Source organism: Tupaia chinensis, unplaced genomic scaffold, assembly GCF_000334495.1.
Source record: "Tupaia chinensis unplaced genomic scaffold, TupChi_1.0 Scaffold000443_1, whole genome shotgun sequence".
Classification (NCBI taxonomy): domain Eukaryota; kingdom Metazoa; phylum Chordata; class Mammalia; order Scandentia; family Tupaiidae; genus Tupaia; species Tupaia belangeri.
The window spans coordinates 376950-399039 of record NW_006159948.1 but is presented as its reverse complement, the minus strand read 5'-3'; the positions used below and the strand labels follow the sequence as shown (position 1 = coordinate 399039).

At 43.8% G+C, this 22090-nt stretch overlaps 1 protein-coding gene across 1 annotated transcript in view; it reads left to right on the top strand.

Moving 5' to 3' along the window:
* HUNK (hormonally up-regulated Neu-associated kinase) overlaps positions 1–22090 on the top strand; it is a 149099-nt gene that overhangs the window by 62567 nt on the left and 64442 nt on the right. Inside the window, exons 4-5 of the mRNA XM_006155282.1 lie at positions 2716–3008; positions 21635–21690. Of these exons, the coding sequence (XP_006155344.1) occupies positions 2716–3008; positions 21635–21690 (349 nt within the window). The remainder of the gene's footprint in view (positions 1–2715; positions 3009–21634; positions 21691–22090) is intronic.

The window sequence follows — 22090 nt, the reverse complement described above, 5'->3', positions numbered from 1 at the left end:
CTTGAACAGTGCATTCCCCAGCAGGGAAGCGTGTGCAGGCTGAGACCCCCCCCCACCCCTCCCCTTGATTTTCCCTTTGTTAGTCCTATCTGTGGATTAAAAGCCTGAATGTCCCTACTAAAACGAGACTCTGTTCTCCAAAAGAGATAGTAGATGAAGCTGCTTGCAGCTGTCTTTGCTTTGATGGTTCTGTCAGTTGCAACCTATTGGTCACTTGCTGCTAGTTGTGAAGGGGACATGGTCCCCTTGAATCTTACCACAGATGTGAAATGTATAACGGACATTGGGGAGGTGGGTTTAGGGGACTCTGTCTTAACCTCTGCAGGACTAGAGGGATTTGAGTGGGTGGAGGTGGCCATGGGAGCCCCTGGAGAGGAACAGCACCCAATTCCCAGGGAGCAAGGAGACTTGCTGGAGAGTGTGCTAAGAGTAGGGGAGGGAGTATGGTGAGGTTGAGAGATATTACTGTAGGCAGCAGTGAATCCCAAAGAGCTTCAGCAAGAAACCAGAGCCCCAGCCCACTGGTTTGGAGGGAGATGTGAGAGTGCATCCAGGAGTCAGAGTGGGCCTCAAGGGAGAGAATTAGGGCACTGAGTAGTCTAGACTACTGTTGACCATTAGTTCATTCATTCATTGGGAATTTGCCTTTGGTTGGGACTCTTTTTTCTTTTTTCTAAAGTATTTTTCCCTAGCTTTGAGGTTTAATCGACAGATTAAAATAGCATGGAATGGGAACCAGCAGCTAGCGTAATGGCTATGTCGCTGGACTCCCACGTAGTCGACCGCGGTTCGTGTCCCGGACCCGGTGGCTTAAAACTCACGCCGGGCGCGTGTGCGTGCGTGCCCAAGATCCCGAGAGGAGAATGGAGGCGAAGGGATTGCGGCGTGACCATCCCCCCTGGGGGGTGATTTCTCGCTTTCTGTCTCTATGTCTCTCTCTGTCTGTCTGGCGAGCGCACGCGCCCTGCAGTGAAAATCTCTCCAAAAAAAAAAAAAAAATAGCATGGATTTAGTGTTTGGAGTGATTTTTTAGTTTATTTCTTCCATGAGTGAGAGAGAGAGGGAGAGGGAGGTGGCACCCTCAATAGAGTCTTGATGCCGTAGGCTTGTGCCTTGATCATGGGCACACACATTTGTCTAGTGTACTCCGAGGTCTCCAGATACACACCTGGAACCTTCCTCTGTGGGTCAGCCTTGCAGAGCATTGTGATTGGTTGTCATGCCACTGCCTGGCCTCCAGTGTGATGTGTTGATATGTTTATTTCTGGTGAAATAGTTACCACAGTCAAGCTCATTAACCTATGCATCACTTCACATAATTATAATTTGTGTTTGTGGTGAGAATATTTAAGATCTGCGCTCTTGGTCATTTTGAAGTATACAACACACTATTATAAACTACAGTCATTAAATCTCAGGGTTTCATTTTTTTTGGTTTTCATATCATGAGCCATGTCCACAAAATAATATTTGAGCCCTTCACTGCAAGCATGTGTATGTTTACCTATGTATATCATTTATTTACCCGAATACTTGTACTTTTGAACCAATGTATTGAGTGCATTATGAAATAGGAGGTATCCTGTCTTTGTCCTGTGCCCAGTGGCTTGACACGTGTGTACACAAGTGTCCCCTAGAGAGTACTTCTGGGCACTGGAAGTCAAGGTTCTGCGTGAAGGAGGTGGCCAGCGTGGAGTGGGGAGCACAGACAGGCGCGGTTGGCAGCAGAAATTGACATCATGTCAGTGGCCAGTCACTTGAGAGGGGAAGTGATGTGGGGAAAGAACAGAGTGAAAACATGGTGTGTCTAGGACCTGAGATTGGAGGAGTAACTTCTCCCAAAGGAAAGCAACTGGGGTACACATTTGTTTGGAAAAGACAACTTTGCCTTCTCCTCCTTCCGCCTCCTTCCCGCTATCCTTCCCTCCCTCCTCCCTTTTATGATAGGCAGATTATATGGGAAATGGCCCAGGAGGAGTTTCCTGTGGGTAGTGAGAGGCCATCCTGGGGCAGCCAGGGAGGTTGAGACTGTAACCAAGGGAAAGGGGTCAACAGTGGAAAGAAGTCAGAGATGGCCTGGCCTGAGGGGCCTTGCAGAAAAGGGGGGGAGAGGGGAGGCCAGGGGTACAGCATCATGGAGCAGTACACCCCTCAGTTCGCTAGGCACTGAGTAGAAATAAAGATTAAGGGACTGCTTCCGAAAGGGGGGGCACTGGCAGACCTAGTCCTGGAGGGCTGATTGCCAGTCATGAGAGTGAGGAGAGCCTTTTGCTCGGGAAGAAATGGATATTTCAGTCCCTCTTCCCTGCAAATAACCAAGTTTGACATTAACCCTTTGCTGAGCCTTCCAGACAATCATTCAAGTTTGCTTAAGTAAATTCCATTCTCTTCCTTAATAATTGCTTGGTTATTTCCCCTAATGCTATTCAAGGGGACTTCAAAAAATGTGTGGGAAAGTGGGATTAATGTGTGAATGTATTTTGGTGCAAGATGTTTTTGAACATCACATATAGTTTTCCCATAATATGCATTTTCCACGAACTTTTTGAAGACCTTGGTCCCGCCTTTCTTTCTTTTCCTCAGTGCTGCTTTCAATAAAGTGATTCTCCTGCTGCAGAGAAGAAACTGTATATTTACCTCGGGTTCTTGTGGACAGTCAAAAGATCATCTCTGCCTACAGCATCTCATAGACCCATACTTTTGGTTTCTTCTTAGGTGGCCATAAAAGTCATCGATAAGAAGAGAGCTAAAAAAGACACTTATGTCACCAAAAACCTGAGGAGGGAGGGGCAGATCCAGCAGATGATCCGTCACCCCAACATCACGCAGCTCCTCGATATCTTAGAGACAGAAAACAGCTACTACCTGGTCATGGAGCTGTGCCCGGGGGGCAACCTGATGCACAAGATCTATGAGAAGAAGCGGCTGGAGGAGTCGGAGGCCCGCAGATACATCAGGCAGCTCATCTCAGCAGTGGAGCACCTGCACAGGGCGGGCGTGGTCCACAGGTAAGGGCCACAGCACCCTGATGATCGCTGCTGACGGCGCTGGGCCTCAGCATGGTCCTTGCAGAGCTGAGCAACTGCAGCCCGTGTTATGATTCGTCCATAGTTTTGCTCCATGGAGTTTTGTGAGTTGGGCTAATGCCAGGATGAGTTTTCAAAGAATAGAGTCTGAAGCCAGAGTATGTGGGCTTATGTCTCGGCTCTGCCCTTTAGTAGTTGTGTGACCTTGGACAAATTACTTATCGCTTCTGAACCTCAGTGTCTTCATCTGTAAAATGATAATAAAAATGATACTTTGTTCTCAGAACAATGAGCTAATATATGGAAAGAGCTTGAAATAGTGTTTGCTACATAGTAAGCACCAGATAAGTGCTGGTTACTTATCTTTTTTTTTTTTTTTTTAAGTTTTTTGCCATACGGCATATGTTCTTGCCAAATTGAGAGAGAGAGAGAGAGAGAGAGAGAGAGAGAGGAAAGGTAAGAGATCACTCCCCTGCCTCTTCCCCGGGGGGGATGGCCGCACTGCAGTTTATTCTCCTCTTGGGATTTTGGACACTCATGCACACACACATAGCATGATTTTCAAGCCATCGGATCCAGGACTCGAGCCTCGTCCAGCCACGTGGGAATCCAGCGCCTTAACCTCCATGCCACCTGCTGACCAGATATTCTTCTTTCTTAAGTTTACTAATTTATTTGTTTCATTTGTGAGAGAAACAGAGAAAGACAGGGCCTGAGAGACAATATCCCCAACAGGGACTTGACACTGCGATTCACCTCTACCCTGAGCCAGCCCTGGATCATGGGAACACGTGTGCCCAGGTACCCAGGGAGGTCTCTGGTTGAAAACCTGGAATCCTACAATGTGGGTCAGCCTCAGAGCATCATGTCACTGTTCAGTTCCGTCTTTGCAGAGTGACAAGATCTGCTGTTCCAGTAGCGGAGAGAAGAGTCGGTGTCGTGATCAGACTTTCTGGGCCACCCCCATGTCCTAGTGGTGAAGGAGCCAGCTATTTTTCAGCTAGTGCTCGGGCTGGTGCTTTCATTGCATTTGCTTTACGTATGGTAGCTGTTTTACTGTTTTATTTAGTTGCATTAACTCACTCTTTGAATTATGAACTTGCTCTTGAAATTGAGAGGTACTCCCCACAAGTCAAACCAACTTTGTAGGTAACAGTGAAAATAATTTTTTTTTTTTAAATAAATCAAGGTTTTTTTTTTTTTCCCAGCCTGTTCCTTCCTGGAGGGGGCTGCACAAAGAAGTGAATAGATACAGCGTTTTCAACAAAGTTGCCGTTGGTGGTAGGCGCCTGCTTTTAGTACTACATGAAAATAAAGTGAAATGAAGTCCCTCTTTTTCTCCCAAGAAAGTGTTGGCTGAACCAATAAATACATGATTTTTCCTTCATGGTATTATAATCAATAATTACTCTGGGTAGTTGAGCAAAATTAAAAATTATTTCTCATTTAAAAAGCACAATCAAAGCACGAAGTATGTGTAATATATATATATATATATATGTGTGTGTGTATATATATATATAGTGTGTGTGTGTGTGTGTGTGTACACATATGTTTAAATACTTTTAAATTGAGATGCAATTCACAAACCATAAAATTCACCATTTAAAAATGTATAATCCAGTAGATTTTAGTGTATTCAGAGTTGTACTGTTTAATTTTAGAATATTTTTATTACTCCCCAAACAAATCTTACACCCTTGAGCAATCACTCCTCATTTACTTCACCTGTTAGCCCCTGGCAGCTACTAAGCTACTTTCTGTCTATGGATTTGCCTATTCTGGACCTTTTATTACAAATAGAGCCACACCATGGTCTTTTATGATCGGCTTCTTTCACTTAGCTTAATATTTTTAAGAATCATCCTTGTTATAGCAAGTATCAGTACCTCTTTCTTGTTTATGACTGAGTAATATTCCACTGTGTGGATATACCACAACTTGGTGATCTATTCATCACCTGATGGACATTTGAGTTATTTTTCACTTTTTGGCTATTGTGAATAATGCACGTATGAGTGCTCATATACAGATTTTTGTGTGAACATATGTTCTCTTGAAAAATGTTCTTGGAATTTTCTCTTGAGAAATTCTACACTTAGAATAGCACAGCTGGGTTCATATGACAACTCTGTTTAACTCTCTGTTTTATAGAAACATGTGCAAGGGAATCTTCAAAGAGTTCATGGAAAGTGTTTTTTTAATAAAAAACTACATGGATGTCAAAATTTATTTACATCAGGGGGAACCAGCAGTTAGTGTAATGGCTATGTTGCTGGACTCCCACATAGTCGACTGCGGTTCGCGTCCTGGACCTGGTGGCTTAAAACTCACGCCGGGCGCGTGTGCATGCGTGCCCAAGATTCTGAGAGGAGAATAGAGAAGAGATTGCGGCGTGACCATCCCCCAGGGGGGTGATTTCTCGCTTTCTGTCTCTATGTCTCTCTCTGTCTGTCTGGTGAGTGCACGCGCCCTATAGCGAAAAAACCTCTCCAAAAAAAAAAAAAAATTATTTACATCAGGGACCAGCAGTTAGCGTAATGGCTATGTTGCTGGACTCCCATGTAGTTGACCGTGGTTTGAGTCCCGGACCTGGTGGCTTAAAACTTACGCCGGGCACGTGTGTGTGTGTGCCCAGGATCCCGAGAGGAAAATGGAGGAGAAGGGATTGCAGCATGGCCATCCCCCCTGGGTGATGATTTCTTGCTTTCTGTCTCTCTGTCGCTCTCTGTCTGTCTGGCGAGCGCACGCACCCTATAGCAAAAACCTCTCCAAAAAAAAAAAAATTATTTACATCAAAATAAACTATACTTTAATTCCATTTTTTTCCCAGAAACTTTTTGAAGTCTCCTTATATTTAAAAAAAACACACCATCCTATATTTTATCTCTCTGAAAGCTGTTCATTTTCTGATTAGTGAAGAAAGCAGTTCTAGGCCTTTGCTTTTAGAACTCCAAGAGTTTCTGGGCCACCCCCATGTCCTAGTGATTAAAGGAGCCAGAACCCACATGACCAACCACAGTTTGAATCCCACCCCTGATGCCTTGAAAACCACATCAGGCATGTGTGCATGCATGCCCAAAATTTTGACAAGAAGGAGACATGGAGGGGCTGGCAGGTGACTTGGCAGTTAAGGCGCTGGACTCCCACATGGCTGACTGTGGTTTCAAGTCCTGGACCTGGTGGCTTGCTTTCTCACTTTCCCTGTTTCTCTCTCTGTCTCTTTCTGGTCAAATTAAATAATAATAAATAAAGTAAAATAAATAATTCTTAAAAAGAAAAGGAGAAATGGATAAGCAGGGATTGCAGTGTGACCACATCCTGTAAGGGCAAGGGGTGCTTTCTCTCTTTCTCTCTATCTCTTTCTGGTGAATATATGCCCCCCTCAGGCAATTAAAAAATAAAAAAAAAGAACTCTGAGACTACTTTCAAGGCAGAGAGAACAGTCTTCTTAGGAGCGAGAATGGTACCCCAGGATGCTCTGCTGTTGCTCACCCAGGGACACCGCAGGGACTCCCCGTCGCTTGGGGCTTTCCCAGGGCCGGTCCTGGCCAGGCGCCGCTCATGCAGATGACTTCCTCCTTTTCGAGGTGAGAGCTCTTTGTGCACATATTTTTAGTGACACGCACATATAGTCATGAGATCACGCTTTGTTAGAACTCTTTGGGTTTAGATCAGCACGGAAGAAAACATTCAGAAATTTCAAGTGAATAGCGCTATTTTTGACAGTTTCCCTCACGTAGCCTGCGGTGTCATAGCTCTGCCATTAACGAGAAAATGACGGTCGTAAGTGTGCCTGGCTCTGTCTTTGTTCATTAGGTGACAAAGGCAGAAACCGCACGAATGAATCAGCTTGGATTACTGACTGCACAGGTCACAGCGGAAAAAGAACCAGGACTGCAAGTGGCGGAGCTTGCTGTGGGACTCGGAGTGTTTTTCTGAGGGTTTTGCACCGTTAAAAGTAAAATGAGCACCGCGCTTCTCAGGACTGCAAGGACAACAAAGGAAAATGCAGCGAAGCTGTGCTCACCAGTCTCTCCCGCAGGAAATTCTCAGCAACCCTTTTAAAGTAATTTTAACAAAATTCAATCCCTCTCAGTGCAATTACTGTCAGGATGTCAAAGGAATGAATTTAATAATGTTTTGATAGCAAAGACAGTACACTTTTTCTTCCTCTGATCTCTGGCTTTCTACTTTCTTTCTCCCTCTCCTTGAATATATATTCATAATCCCAGAATGGTGAGAGCTCAGATCTTTTAAAGGTGGGAAAAACTGGAAACATAGGTATTAGTTTGGAGGATTTCCTTGCCTTTCTCTCTAGGAATCATGTTAGTGACATAACACACACAGACAGGCGATCAGATGGTTAAAATTTTGTTTTGAATGTATTCATGGGTGGCTTTAATTGAATGCCTTGACTTTCTTTTCTTTTTTTTGGAGAGGTTTTGCATGCGCTCGCCAGACAGACAGAGGGAGACAGAGACGAAAGCGAGAAATCACCCTCCAGGGGGGATGACCACGCTGTAATCTCTTCTCCTCCATTCTCCTCTCGGGATCTTGGGCACGCATGCACACGTGCCCAGCGTGAGTTTAAGCCACCAGGTCCAGAACTCGAACTGCAGTCGAGCGACATAGGAGTCCAGCGACATAGCCATTACGCTAACTGCTGGTCCTGAATGTCTTGACTTCAGAGATTCTTATCACTGATTTTTAGCATTCGGAATTTGACGGCCGGTGGTATATTCTTCACTGTAGCCTTTTCCAGTAGTGGAGAATTTTCTCCTTTATGCTGCAAAGGTGGAATTGAATTTCATAAATTATTTCGAGGTTAGATTTTTCAACGGAATAAGACAGCATAGCATTTCAGAAAGGCATGGTGTCCCTGGTGGGAAGATTTTTGAGCATATAGATTGGATCATCCCAGAGGATTCAGGATGAATTTTTGTAGCTACCTGTGTAGAGTGGTTTAAAGGGTTTTTGGTTCTCTGTGTTAAAGGGTACTATAGAAACTCAGTTCCTGATTAGGCTGATACTAATCAAGTGAGAGTTTCTTGCGCTATTAAATCTAAATATTTAATTATCTACTCAGAACTATTTAATTATCATTAAAAGAAGCAATTTTTTTTTTAAATTTGTTACTCTTACAAATAGAATTTGTATTTTATTTATTTATTTAAAGAGATTTTTGCTATAGGCCGCATGTGTTTGTTGGAGAGACAGAGAAAGACAGAAAGTGAGAAATCACCCCCTCCCCCCAGAGGGATGGCTATGCCACAATCCCTTCTCCTCCGTTCTCCTCTCGAGATTTTGGGCATGCATGCACATGTGCCCAGCATGAGTTTCAAGCTGCTGGGTTCAGGACTTGAACTGCAGTCGACTCGACCATGTGAGAGTGCAGTGTCTTAACTACGATGTCACCTGCTGGTCCCACTAATAGAATTATAATTTTTTCTTACGAGAGATTTTTGCTATAGGGTGCGTGTGCTTGCCCAAGAGACGGAGAGACAGAGAGACAGAAAGTGAGAAATCTCCTGCATGGAGGATGGCCACATTGCAATCCCTTCTCCTGTCTCCTCTCGGGATTTTGGGCACACAGACACACAAACTCATCATGAGTTTTAAGCTGCTGGGTCTGGGACTCCAGCCGAGGTCAACTGTGTGGGAGTCCAGTGCCATAACCATTATGCCATCTCCTGGTCCCATAAATAGAATTTTTAAAAGGGAAGCTAAACCTAGATAAATAGATTTTCAACTTCATATTAACCTGGACTTGCCAAAGCCTTTGTATCTTTTGCTGTAATAGTGCTGTTTAAGATTTTACAAAGGTAGAGTCTGGTCTGACCTCTAATTACTCCATTTTAGGGTTGCCTAAGATACTCACATTTAAAATACAAGTTTTTTTCCTCCTAAAATGCGCTCACTGAGCAGGTTGTGGAAACCTGATGATTTGCCTATTGTATGTAGAGTATTGACTCCTAACATGAATCAACAAGAACACAGATTTGCCGAGAGGCTAATTTGAGATTCTTCTGTTCATTCAAAGTAACAGACCAATCAAACTACAGACAAAACATGACGGGGTAATATAATACCACCATCCCTAAGCAGGAAGAGACAAGCCATGCAGGCTGCGGGACTAGGAGAAAGGGACAAATGATCAAAGCGAGCATGAGCCGGTGCTTGGATGTGAGGCAAGGCCTCTGCTCCCAGGGCCGTGACCTCAGTCATCCATCAATATTGGCAAAGGGCCCTCTGTGCTGGAGAGGAATGCAGGAAAAGAGGAGGCCTTCTTTGTTCTCTTGGGTCTGACAAGAAGCAGGCACAACCTGCTGGTGGGGATTACGGTTTTGTTTTTGTTTTTGTTTTTTTTTTGGAGAGGCTTTTGCCATCGGGTACGTGTGCTCGCCAGACAGAGAGAGAGAGTCAGAAAGTGGGAAATCACCCCCCAGGGGGGATGGCCATGCCGCAATCCCTTCTCCTCCATTCTCCTCTCGGGATCTTGGGCACGCACACACATGTGCCCGGCGTGAGTTGTAAGCCACCGGGTTCAGGACTCAAACCGCGGTTGAGTACGTGGGAGTCCAGCGACATAGCCATTACGCTAACTGCTGGTCCCCGGGGATTACAGTTTTGAACCATGAGGTTTTCTTGGTGAGAGGAGTGGGCAGGCAGCTGGAGAGATAGTATCGGCTCACATCCGGATCTCTTTGGGTCTCAGGGCCTTCTGTGCAGGACGAGCACATACCTGGAAGCACTGGTTATATCAAAGATGTGTCTAATTGGAAATAGGATTGGATATGAGAGATTTTGCAAAACTCTAGTTCAGCAGCCTCGTAGATTGAGGTGTTTGTCGGAGTGTTGACTCTAAAGCCAGACCACCTGTATCCATGTGCTGGCTCTATTACTTAAAAGGCATGTTGGGCCGATGACTGGGCTTTCGTACCTCTCTCAACACAAGTGCACAGGAGGGGTAGTGGATTACCCACTTCACATGAATGTTTTAAGGACTAGATAAATGAGTTCATGTAAAGTGCTCAAGCATGAGACACTGTAAGGACCGAGTCTGTGTTCGCTGTCACATTACAGAGTCAACTCATTAGTTTTATAAATGGGAAGCGGAGGCTAAAGTTCTGAGTGCTCAGGGCCTCATAACTGTCCTCTTCCTGGACTACCATGGCCATCTTGGTCTGGCTGAATCCTACTCGCCTTTCAGATCCCAGTTCCAAGCTTGCCTTGTCTGGGAAGCTCTCCAGATGAGGTCCCTGATCATAGACCCCTTAGAGCACCCTGTCCTCTGTTTTCAAATATGTATTCTCCTCTTCTCCCTTGTTTGCTGCCTGACTTCTGTGTAGGCTGTAGCTTAGCCCAGTGCTCAGTCTAGTGGGCACATAACAAGGCATTGTTGAAGGAATGGGGGAAACTGAGTGAAGACCACTAGTGTACACGTTTGCATTGGAATGGAAGTTTTCTGGTAGCCAGGGCCATGTTCTTTCTGGAATATTCCATACTCTTCCCGGAATCTCAATTTCTTCATTGATTTTGTGCCAATCCGCCAACTTTTCAGCTCACTCTTTGTAGAGTAGCATCTTTTTAGTGAATAGCTCTTTCATTTTTATGAACAGAATTTGTTTCTGGAACATTATAAGAACCCAATAAAGATTTCATTTTGAATAAATAACTCAGGTGCATGGCTAACAACATACTACTATGTGCTACCAAAATGCCCATATTGTAGATAAATCAGATATTTACAAATCATTTAGTTTTAATACAGGTTTTGAAGACGAGACCTAGCCAAAAAAACTTGTTCACTGAAAAATGCCTGTTGCCTTGGGGACATAACATGCATTTCTCGGATGCCTTATTCTTAGTTTATTACTAAAATCGGTCTTGTGGCTATCCCCACAGGCAAAACTTTATTCCTAAACTTAATCCTGTCTGAGCTTGGTCTAGCTCTCCCCAAGTCTCTTCTCTCTGACCTTTCATTTGGAAGGCCATACCCCCCCCAAGACTCTTTGCTTATTACCACATTAATCACCCCTTTTAAGTCTTTTCTGGAGTTTTCCCCTTCTCCTCATCCTGAGAATCTTTAACTTTATTGTCTTCACCTACAGCCTCTCACCTCTTAACTGTTAGGTTTGTATCCCTCACAGGGGCCCTGGAGCACTTAGCATACTTTGTCTCATTTCCCCATACTAATGACCCTGCAGGAATCCCTGTTACGAAGCCATGTTTTCAAGGAAGAACCAGAAGCTTAGAAACTGCCCAGAGCCTGTCCACAGGTCAGGTGGAGCAAACCAGAGGCTGAATCCTGTCTGTCTTACTTCCTCAGGCCACCATGACTTTTCCGTCTGGTCTGCTCAGCCTCCATCCTGGGTGTTCACACTCTCCTTCTCTCCTGCCCTCGGATCCTGGCTGCCTCTGTTTTGTGTCATTCTCTTCACTTTCATCTTTCGATCTCAACGCTCTGTGGTCCTTCAGGCTCACTCCTGGGTTCCTGACCCTCAGCTGAAGCCTGTGCCTTGTTGTAGGTCAGACTTACACCTTCGCTGTGGGCTGGGTGTGTGGCCTGCTGAGGCCCAGGGCAGTTATCCTTCAGTGCTGTCCCACTAATCTGGAACATGCGAGTTGTGTGCACGTATACACATGCACAAATGACTGTGTACACACTGCATGCATACTGACACATGAGTGCTCATACATATGTATGTGCCTGCAACATAGATTAATTCCCACACTCTGCATTCACAAACATATATGTGCATGCGCATGCACACACACATGCACCTCCATGCTGTCCCCTCACACACGCATTCATGGATGTATACACAGAAACCTGTGTTTACTCACACACCTACACACATAGGTGTGCACACACAGACTACTCCCTGGCTCCCCAGCAGCAGTGTTTCTGTCTGGCGCTTGGCTTGTCACAGAGTAGCTGCCTTTCCTCCCCTACCAGGATTGGAGCCAGGATTGTATGTTTGTTGGGGCAACAGGGCGTCCCTCACTCTCACCCTCTTCAAACCTGTCCTTCTGGGCGGACAGTAACTTGAGTTCATGTGGCCAGTCTCCAAAGCTGCACGATGACCACCGTAAAGGAAATTCAGGGAGTGATTGGGTGAGTGGAGGCGAGGAGGAAGGGTATGCTTGGTAGCTCCTGGGCACTGTAACTGTTAATGCCTTGTCTTCACTTGTCCTTTTGAAGGAATCTAGGACAAAGGTCTTGGGCCAGGAGCTCCTCGGTGCACGTGGAAGCGTTCTCTTGGGTCCACTCTGATCTTCTGGAAAAATGCCACCTCCCTGTCTGAAGCATGCCCTGAGGACAAGTCCCAGTGGACGTGTCTCCCTAGAATTGCCTGGTTAGCAGGGAAGAGTCCAGAAGCCTTCTGTGCCCTGGGCCCATCGTCTCTCTGGTGGTCTCTTCTTGGCTGAGCTCTCTACTCATGCTTGGCCAAAGGGATGCACCAGAGGCTTCTCCTCCAAGATCCATTGGTGCTTTTCTTTGTCCCAAAGGCACTCCTCACTCCTTTTCCTCCCTACCATGCACCCCCAGCACTGTCCTAGGAAACGCATCATCTGACGCCCTCTTATGTTAGAGCATGCCCACCCTCTTCTTGTTTTTCTTTTCTTTTCTTTTTCTTTTAAAATCAACTTTATTGAGTTTAATTTGCACACAGCAGCATGCTCCCATTTGAAACATGTAGTTTGATGATTTTTTTTTTTTTTTTTTTTGTCTCTTCTTGTTTTTCTTACTCTCCTTTGAAATCCCTTTGGCCAAGAAAAAGCTATCCGCCATCCTTTCAGGGATCCCGCCCTTCATTGTCCCTTTTGTTCTCAGTTTTAAGTTAACACTGAATGTCAAGTTTACCTGCGACTAGAAGGAACTGCAGAATCAAAGGCAGATCCTTCTGTTTCTCTTTGCCTTCCATAAAAGTAGTGAAGCAGGTCAAGGACCACTTCCCCTCCCGATTGCTGTGCCCCTGCTAGACTGCCATTCACGCCTTCCTCCCCTGGGTGCATCTGACACCTAGCAGCTTAGTGTTCATTCTTGGGCGCGTCTAGAGTAAGGTGCTTGCTTTTCACATGGATCACAGTAGGTTTTCTGATGAAAGCTATTTTCTCTGTGATAGAGGCCTGCCAGTATTTAAAAATATACTATTGCACTATACTACCATTAAAGCCTATTCACCCTTTTTTAAAAGGTTATAGCTCAATTTTGTGGCCTCTTGGGATCATTTGTGGCCTCTTTGGCTATCACTGGGTAGCTGGGCAGAGGGTCTGAGCGACTTGCTGTATGGAGTGGGCTCCGGAACTAACTCAAGGGGTGGGGATGCTCCTCTGTGAACAGCCTGAGTGAGCCGTCACATTCTTAGTGCTTCTCTTTTAGGAGAAGGAAAAATATCCAAAAAATTATAGGATTATAGAAAAATTGCTCAGAAATTTCAGTTTCCACTTACCCTATTGTTTTCCTTATTATTAATGTTTCATGTTTGTGTGTCATGCTGGTTATGGTTGATGAGTCAATATGGATATATTATTGTTAACTAAGGTCTGTGGTTGTTCTAGTCTGTTCTGTTGCTGATAACAAAATATCTGAGTCAGGTGATTTATTAGGTCACTGGGAAAGTCATGACATATTTTTCTGTTTAAAAATGTGTCATGACTTTTCTGACGACCTGATAAATAAATAAAGGTGTATTCAGGTCATAGTTTGGAGGTCCAAGAACCAGGGGTGCATCTGTTGAGGGTCTCCTGGCTGCATTACAACATGGCAAAGGGCAGGGGCATGTGCAGCTCTTTCCTTGTCCCTCTTCAGGCTTCAGTCATGAGATACCCCAACTCCTGAGCTCCCGAGAATGCCCTACCTTCCAACACCGTAGTCAGGTTAAGTTTTCATTCTCTTAGTCTTATCACAGCCTGATCTGAACACATGAATTTTTTTTTTCTTCTTTTTGGAGAGGTTTTTGCTATAGGGCGTGTGTGCTTGCCAGAAAGACAGAGAGACAGAGAGACAGAAAGCGAGAAATCACCCCCCCGGGGGGATGGCCATACCACAATCCCTTCTCTATTCTCCTCTCGGGATCTTGGGCATGCACGCACACGTGCCCAGCATGAGTTTAAGCCACTAGGTCCAGGACTTGAACCATGGTCGATCACATGGGAGTTCAGCGACATAGCCATTATACTAACTGCTGGTCCCTGAATTTTTAGGGGGATGGATATTCAAACCACAACACTAGTTTACATTCCGGTTCACTCTTTGTGTTGTGTAGTCCTGTGGATCTTGAATGCATGATGTCATATATCCACCACTACAATATTATAAAGAATAATTTCACCACTCTATAAATCCCCTGGGCATTACCTGTTCATCCCTCCTTTCCTCTCTTCCCCATCCCAGCCTATGGCTACCACCGATTTATTTAACGTCACTAGTTTCACCATTGCCAGAAGGTCATATAGTTAGAGTAATGGAGTAGGCAGCCTTTTCAGACCAGCTGCCTTCACTTAGCAACATGCATTTGCGGTTCCTCCATGTCTTTTCATAACTCAATAGCTCACTCCTCCTTGTTGTTGAGTATTCCATTGTCTGGATGCACTACTGTTTGTTTATCCATTCACCTACTGAAGGGCCTCGTGTGTGCATCCGGTTTCGAGAAATTATGAATAAAATTGCTCTAAACACTCATGCCTATAATGTTTCCACTCAGATAAATACGTAGGTAAAAGGTGCTTTTAAAAATAGGATTTCAGAGCCTTTTTTACTAATTTTTATTTTTTAATTTGCTAGAGGGCATATACCCTCTGAGAGAGGCAGAGAGAGAGAGAGAAGGGAAGGTGAGAAAGTTGCCCTCCTTCCTGAAGAGGGATTACCATGCCACAATCCCTCCCTTCTTACTCATTTCTTCTTTCAGGATTTTGGGCACACATGCACACGTGCCCAGTGTGTTTTTCAAGCTGCCGGGTCAGAGACTCAAACTGCATAGTTGACCATGTGGTATCTAGCCACCCTAACCGCCATGCTACAAAGTGCCAGAACCTTTTTTCTTTTTTAATTTCATATATTTTTAAAATTTTAATTTATTTTATACATTTAGTCACTATATATCACTTAGCTTGTAAGTTGAATTTACTCAACATGAACACACTTCACACCAGTCTAACTGAGGATACAAAACACATGATCATCAGTAGAGTCATCCATTTCTGTGTCCCATAAATGTCCTGCCTCTCTAATTTCCTCCTTGAGTTCTTTCCTCCCTTCTCCCACCCTCTTTCCATATTGTCTCCAGTATCTATAACCATTTTCAAGGAAAGTATTCTCTCCCTGCACCTAGATAAATTTCAAAAGAGAAGCGGTGGGTGGAATCCCTTTACTTGGTTAAGTACACTGATGCCCTGGACAGAGACTGAGGCAGCTCACCTTTCCATGTGCTAGTTATAGAGCCTCTGGGCAGTTAGACTGGCTAGTGCTGAAATGTTTTAGAAACCTGGACAACAGAGTAAGATGAGTAATCTTTAAAAGTTCACATTATTATGAAAAGCTGTGCATAGATTTCAAAATTATTTTGCACCCAAGTAGACTTGTATTTTAAATCTACTTCTCCACAAACTTTTTTTTTTTTTTTTTGAGGGGTTTTTTTCACTATAGGGCGCGTGCGCTCACCAGAAAGACAGACAGAGACAGAGAGATAGAAAGCAAGAAATCACCCCCAGGGGGGATGGCCATGCCGCAATATTTTCTCCTCCATTCTCCTCTCGGGATCTTGGGCATGCACACGCATGTACCTGGAGTGAATTTAAGCCACCAGGTCCAAGACTTGAACCACGGTTGACTACATGGGAGTCCAGCAACATAGCCATTATGCTAACTGCTGGTCCCTCCACAAATTTTTTGAAGTCTCCTTAGACTTGGATCAATACCAGTTAACCAGGTATGTTTCATGCATTTTCCTAGGGGCTGGAGGTCAGTTACTACGGAATGCAGAGCGTTGGAACTGATTTCTTCACTTTGCCTAGTAATTTTTTGTGCTACTTTTCCTGGTTTCATGATCTTTCCTCAACTTTAAGAGTGGGCATTTATTTTTCTTTTGCATTTTCTCTAATGTTTAGTCTTCCACTTACATCATTTTTCTAATCGTCGTGGTTGCTCTCTAAGCTTTTTGGCCCCGGGATTACCCAGCTTAGTTTTATTATTCTTGGTAAGTGCTTTCTTTTATCGCACCCCTTTAAGCTGGCTTTCTCCACTGTATTTGTTCTGAACCAAATTTCTCCTTTAACGCCTTAGCATGGCTTTCATTCTTCCTTAGCAAAGAGGCTTAATCTTGTTTGAAACAAACTGTGGCCTTCCTTGAGATTTCAGTAGTGCTGTCGCCTTATGATTGGTTTTCTCGGAATCCCAGTTTGGGCTGTTGCTGGTACCCTATTTCATGTGTGCATGCATGTGAGTCAGAATTACCATATGTGCTTGACTAGAAGTCGGGCTGTGTTTTCATTATCTTCAGGAAAGGGGAAGGCTTACAGAAGGCTACCTCCCAGTAGCAATAGTTTGAGAAACCACTCTAAAAGCAGTTCACTGGGTGTTTATGGTTTGGGATAAGATTTCTAGCAAGTACATCATATACTGGTTTAAGAAGTGCTTTTCTCTCAAACATGCAGTCGATCAAAAGATCATCTTACACTGGAAACTTGGGTGATGACTCAAAGGGTTGTTCTGGTCCTGCCTGTGACAAGTTTGAATAAAATTGTTTTATGAAATGTGAGAGTGTAGAAACAGTATTTCTAAAATTAATTGTGTTGACATTTTAGCATATGGACTTAAATATGATTGTATAGCTTCATAGCTAAATAGTATAGTTATTTGATAATTCTGTTGCATACCTAAAAACTAAATATGTGTGTTTTGCAAAAAGCTTTTTCTGAGGAGCATGAGTTTTTAATCAGAAAAGTTGGGGGAGAAAGGTCACCTTATATTTGGGGTCACCCTGTATTTGGACATGTGTGATATCTTTTAAAGGCAGGCATAGCTTGGAAGTATCTTGTATAATTTATTTGAACTGAAGTGAATGTGTACAGTTCTTTCCATTTGTGAGTAGAATGGAAGTTGTATTCGGGACTATCTATTTACATTCTCTAGCTGCAATTTTTTTTTTTTTAAATTGTTAGAGGGCGTATGCACTCTCCAGAAAGAAACAGAGAGAGACAGAGAGAAATCACCTCTCCAAACAGGGCATGGTCATGATGCAATGCTTTTTCCTGCATTCTTTCTTCTCATCAAGATTTTGGGCATGCATACACATGTGTATTTTTCAAAGCCTTGCAACCACAGGTGGCCATGGAGGATCTGGCTCCCTGCATAGTACCCAACTCTGCACTATGGGACAAGCTTGTTAGCTGCAAATTTTAACATAGATCTTTTTTATCCAAGTGTCCAGCTCTAAAGCTCCCAGCTCTAATACTTCCAACTTTGAATACATCATATACTCTTTAGAGCTTACCTTTATTCTGCATTTGACTGCTTAATTCTTCTTCCTACCCTGAAATCCCATCCTTGGTTGTCCCTGTGGCAACAGCTTCACCGATTTTCTTCTGGCCTCCCCAGCTGTTCCTTCCCAATCTGCTGTGAATGTCAGTGTTCTGCACCAGGCTATTGTCCTTGGTTTCTTTTTTTTGGGGGGGGGGAATAGGTTTTTGCTATAGGGCACATGCACTCACCGGACAGAGACAGACAGAGAGACAGAGAAACAGAAAGCGAGAAATCACCCCCTAGGGGGCATGGTCACGCCGCAATCCCTTCTCCTCCATTCTCCTCTCGGGATCTTGGGCACGCATGCACACGCGCCTGGCGTCAATTTAAGCCACCGTGTCTGGGACTCGAACCACGGTCGAGTACGTGGGAGTCCAGCCACATAGCCATTACGCCAACTGCTGGTTCCCTGTCCTTGGTTTCTTTCCTCCTTTTTTCTACCTTCTCTCTGGGCAATCTCTTGTCCTTTCAAGGTGTCAGCAACCACCATGCTGATGTTGAAAATTGGTGGTCTACAGGTCACTTCTTGCTTGTAAGATTGGTCCATGCAGTGTTGTTTTAAGTGTGTGTTTGTTGGTAGTGCTTACAAATTGAAGAAAAATTCAGAATGCTTTTTAAAAAGTTCTTGTTTAAAAGAAGTTTTTGTTTTGTGTTGTTTTTATTTAGAGACAGTATCTTGCTTTGTCACTCAGTCTGGCCTCAAACTTGAGGTCCTCCTGCCTCAGTCTCCTGAATGGTTGGATTACAGACACGTGCCATTGTGCACGACCCTCAATTCAGATGTCTGGCTTCTCTTATAAAACACGCTGAACTGACGTGACTCACAGCACAGGCCCCATTAAGTGAGATACCACTGTCCTGCTTAGCCACAGACTGTCCTACTACTGCCCCCTTTTGTGGATTTCTAATATTGACATAGTATATCAGTTTCCAAGTTTGTTTTATCGTGATTACACTGTTCAATCCCTTATAGTGGAGGTTAGGGGAAAAAGAGATAACAGGAAAAAATACTTCTTTTGCCCATCTCTCTATTCAAAGTTAGGAAAATAAAAGCTGACCAAAAATGGTGCTTCAACACAGTGAAAGAGAGCACATTTTTGTGTGTGTGTGTGAGTATGTGTGCAAAAGAAGAATATTCCTCCCTCTCCACTAGGGATTTTTGCTATAGGATGCATACTCTCACCAGAGGGACAGAGAGACAGAAAGTCAGAACTCACCCCCTGGGGGGATGGCCATGCTGCAATCCCTTCTCTTCTCTTCTCATGACTTTGGGCATGCACACATATGCCCCCGGTGTGTTTCAAGCTGCCAGGTCCAGAATTTGAATGTGGTCGACCATGTGAAAGTCGAGCACGTTAACCACTATGCCACCTGGCCTTAAGAAGAATATTATTACATGATTAATATTCAAGGTATGCCTGAGGTGACAGACTACAGTTTAAAACACCAGAGCAGGAACAAGGAGATGGCATAATGGTTATGTTGCTGGACTTCCACATAATCGAACAAGGTTTGAGTTCCGGACCCTACAACTTGAAACTCATGCTGGGCATGTGTGTGTACATGCCGAAGATTCTGAGAAGACAATGAAGGAGAAGGGATTGTGTTGTGGCCATGCCCCCAGGGGGGTGATTTCTTGCTTTCTGTCTCTCAGGTGAGTGCATATGCCTTATAGCAAAAATCTCTCTAAAAAAAAAACCAAAAACCAGAGCATATAATCATTGACTTAGATGGTTTTGATGACCAAATATATACTTTTGTTCAAATATATATTTTTTGCTTCTAAAATTCAAAATGATCTCTTTGGTAATCTAGAGTCGCTGGTATTTACTGAGTACCTGGGATACAGTGGAAACAAGGCAGAAGTACTGAGGTATAGTGGAAACAAGGCAGAAGTACTGGGCTATAGTGGAAAACAAGGCAGAAGTACTGAGGTATAGTGGAAAACAAGGCAGAAGTACTGGGCTATAGTGTAAAACAAGATAGAAGTACTGGGGTATAGTGGTAAACAAAGCAGAAGTACTGGAGTACAGTGGAAAACAAGGCAGAAGTACTGGGCTATAGTGGAAAACAAGGCAGAAGTACTGGGCTATAGTGGAAAACAAGGCAGAAGTACTGGGCTATAGTGGAAAACAAGGCAGAAGTACTGGGCTATAGTGGAAAACAAGGCAGAAGTACTGGGCTATAGTGGAAAACAAGGCAGAAGTACTGGGCTATAGTGGAAAACAAGGCAGAAGTACTGGGCTATAGTGGAAAACAAGGCAGAAGTACTGGGCTATAGTGGAAAACAAGGCAGAAGTACTGGGCTATAGTGGAAAACAAGGCAGAAGTACTGGGCTATAGTGGAAAACAAGGCAGAAGTACTGGGCTATAGTGGAAAACAAGGCAGAAGTACTGGGCTATAGTGGAAAACAAGGCAGAAGTACTGGGCTATAGTGGAAAACAAGGCAGAAGTACTGGGCTATAGTGGAAAACAAGGCAGAAGTACTGGGCTATAGTGGAAAACAAGGCAGAAGTACTGGGCTATAGTGGAAAACAAGGCAGAAGTACTGGGCTATAGTGGAAAACAAGGCAGAAGTACTGGGCTATAGTGGAAAACAAGGCAGAAGTACTGGGCTATAGTGGAAAACAAGGCAGAAGTACTGGGCTATAGTGGAAAACAAGGCAGAAGTACTGGGCTATAGTGGAAAACAAGGCAGAAGTACTGGGCTATAGTGGAAAACAAGGCAGAAGTACTGGGCTATAGTGGAAAACAAGGCAGAAGTACTGGGCTATAGTGGAAAACAAGGCAGAAGTACTGGGCTATAGTGGAAAACAAGGCAGAAGTACTGGGCTATAGTGGAAAACAAGGCAGAAGTACTGGGCTATAGTGGAAAACAAGGCAGAAGTACTGGGCTATAGTGGAAAACAAGGCAGAAGTACTGGGCTATAGTGGAAAACAAGACAGACATGGCCTCTGCCCTCAGTGAGCTTAGAGTTGGCTAGGCCGGATACCATAGGGACCTCGCCCTCAGCATGGCCCTGAGTGTATTTCCTTCTTCCACCACCTGCCACCTCACTGTCAGTGAATGGCACCATCATGATCTATCAGTAATCTCCAGTCCATCTGCAAACGTAATCCCCTACACTCAGGTGTAACACCGAGGATTAGGGTGCTGACATCGCTGACGTTCGTTCTTCTGTTCCCCATATCTGCTTGCTAAAAGCATGAATTTATTATTACCTGCTAAGTGGTCATGACACTTGGGCTCTAAGCATCTAAGTCATAGGAGTGATAAGTTGGCTTGTATACTTTATTTTTTAAAAGTTTTTTTTTTTTTATTTCTTCCATGAGTGAGAGAGAGAAAAACAGAGACAGAGATAGAGAGACAAGACCCTGACAGTATCTTGACCTTGTGATCCATTTCCAAACCCAGCCAGTCCCAGGTCACAGATATGTGCATGCTGGTGTACTTAGGGAATTCTCTGGATCCGAATCCAGAACCTTTCCATATGGGTAGCCTCAAGATTTCTTAAATTGTGTTTTTACCACTGTGCCACTCACTGCCCACCCCCCCATCTGGAATTCTCTGGATCCGAATCCAGAACCTTTCCATATGGGTAGCCTCAAGATTTCTTAAATTGTGTTTTTCCACTGTGCCACTCACTGCCCTCCCCCATCTTTATTTAACTGCTTACCCAAATCTACCCCTTACTCTGACTGAAATTGCTCACGGTGTCACAAGCCCACGGCCATGTTTATGTTTCCCTGACTGTTCGGGCAGTGCCTGTCTTAAATGGTGTGTCCCACTCTCTTCTAACCGTGGTTCTATGTAAGTTTAAGTCCCACTTCTGGAAAATTTGCCATGGTTTCTCTGCCCTCTTTGTTCTCTGTCTTCTCTGAAATCCATTTATAGTCTACAGCAGTTAATGATGTCATGTCTTATAAATATTAACTTATTGACTGAGTGTTTTGGCAGCAAGCTCTATAGGTTGGTTGAAAATGGCTCTAAAATAGTTTGTTCCCCTTCGGAAGCAAAATGTTATTCCTCTGTTTCAAATGCTTATCTGAAATGTTGTGTGGTTTTGTTTATTTCAGAGACTTGAAGATAGAAAATTTGCTACTAGATGAAGACAATAATATCAAGCTGATTGGTATGACTTCTTTTTTTAAGCAAGATTATCTTTTAAGTGTTATGTTGTCAGTTCTCAGCTTTAAAAATGGTCTATATATAATCTCCAGACACTACTTCTAGATCACCTTCTTTTACCTCCAATATTTAATGATTTTACAAATGAAAATTATTTTAATCATAATTTAATACAGAAATGTGGCCAGGAAATGAATCTTGCAGCCCCAAATAAATGTTGGTTACATATTTCTCTGGATTAATCAAACCATATCTTCTCCATATACTCAGGTGGAATTGAATTTTGTAGAGGTTATTTTTATTTGAATTAACCAGAAGATTTTTTAAAGTAGTGGAAAATCATTTGACTCAGAAACATGGCCTGTAGCTTTGCCATGTGTTCGTCTACTTTTCAATGAATGCAG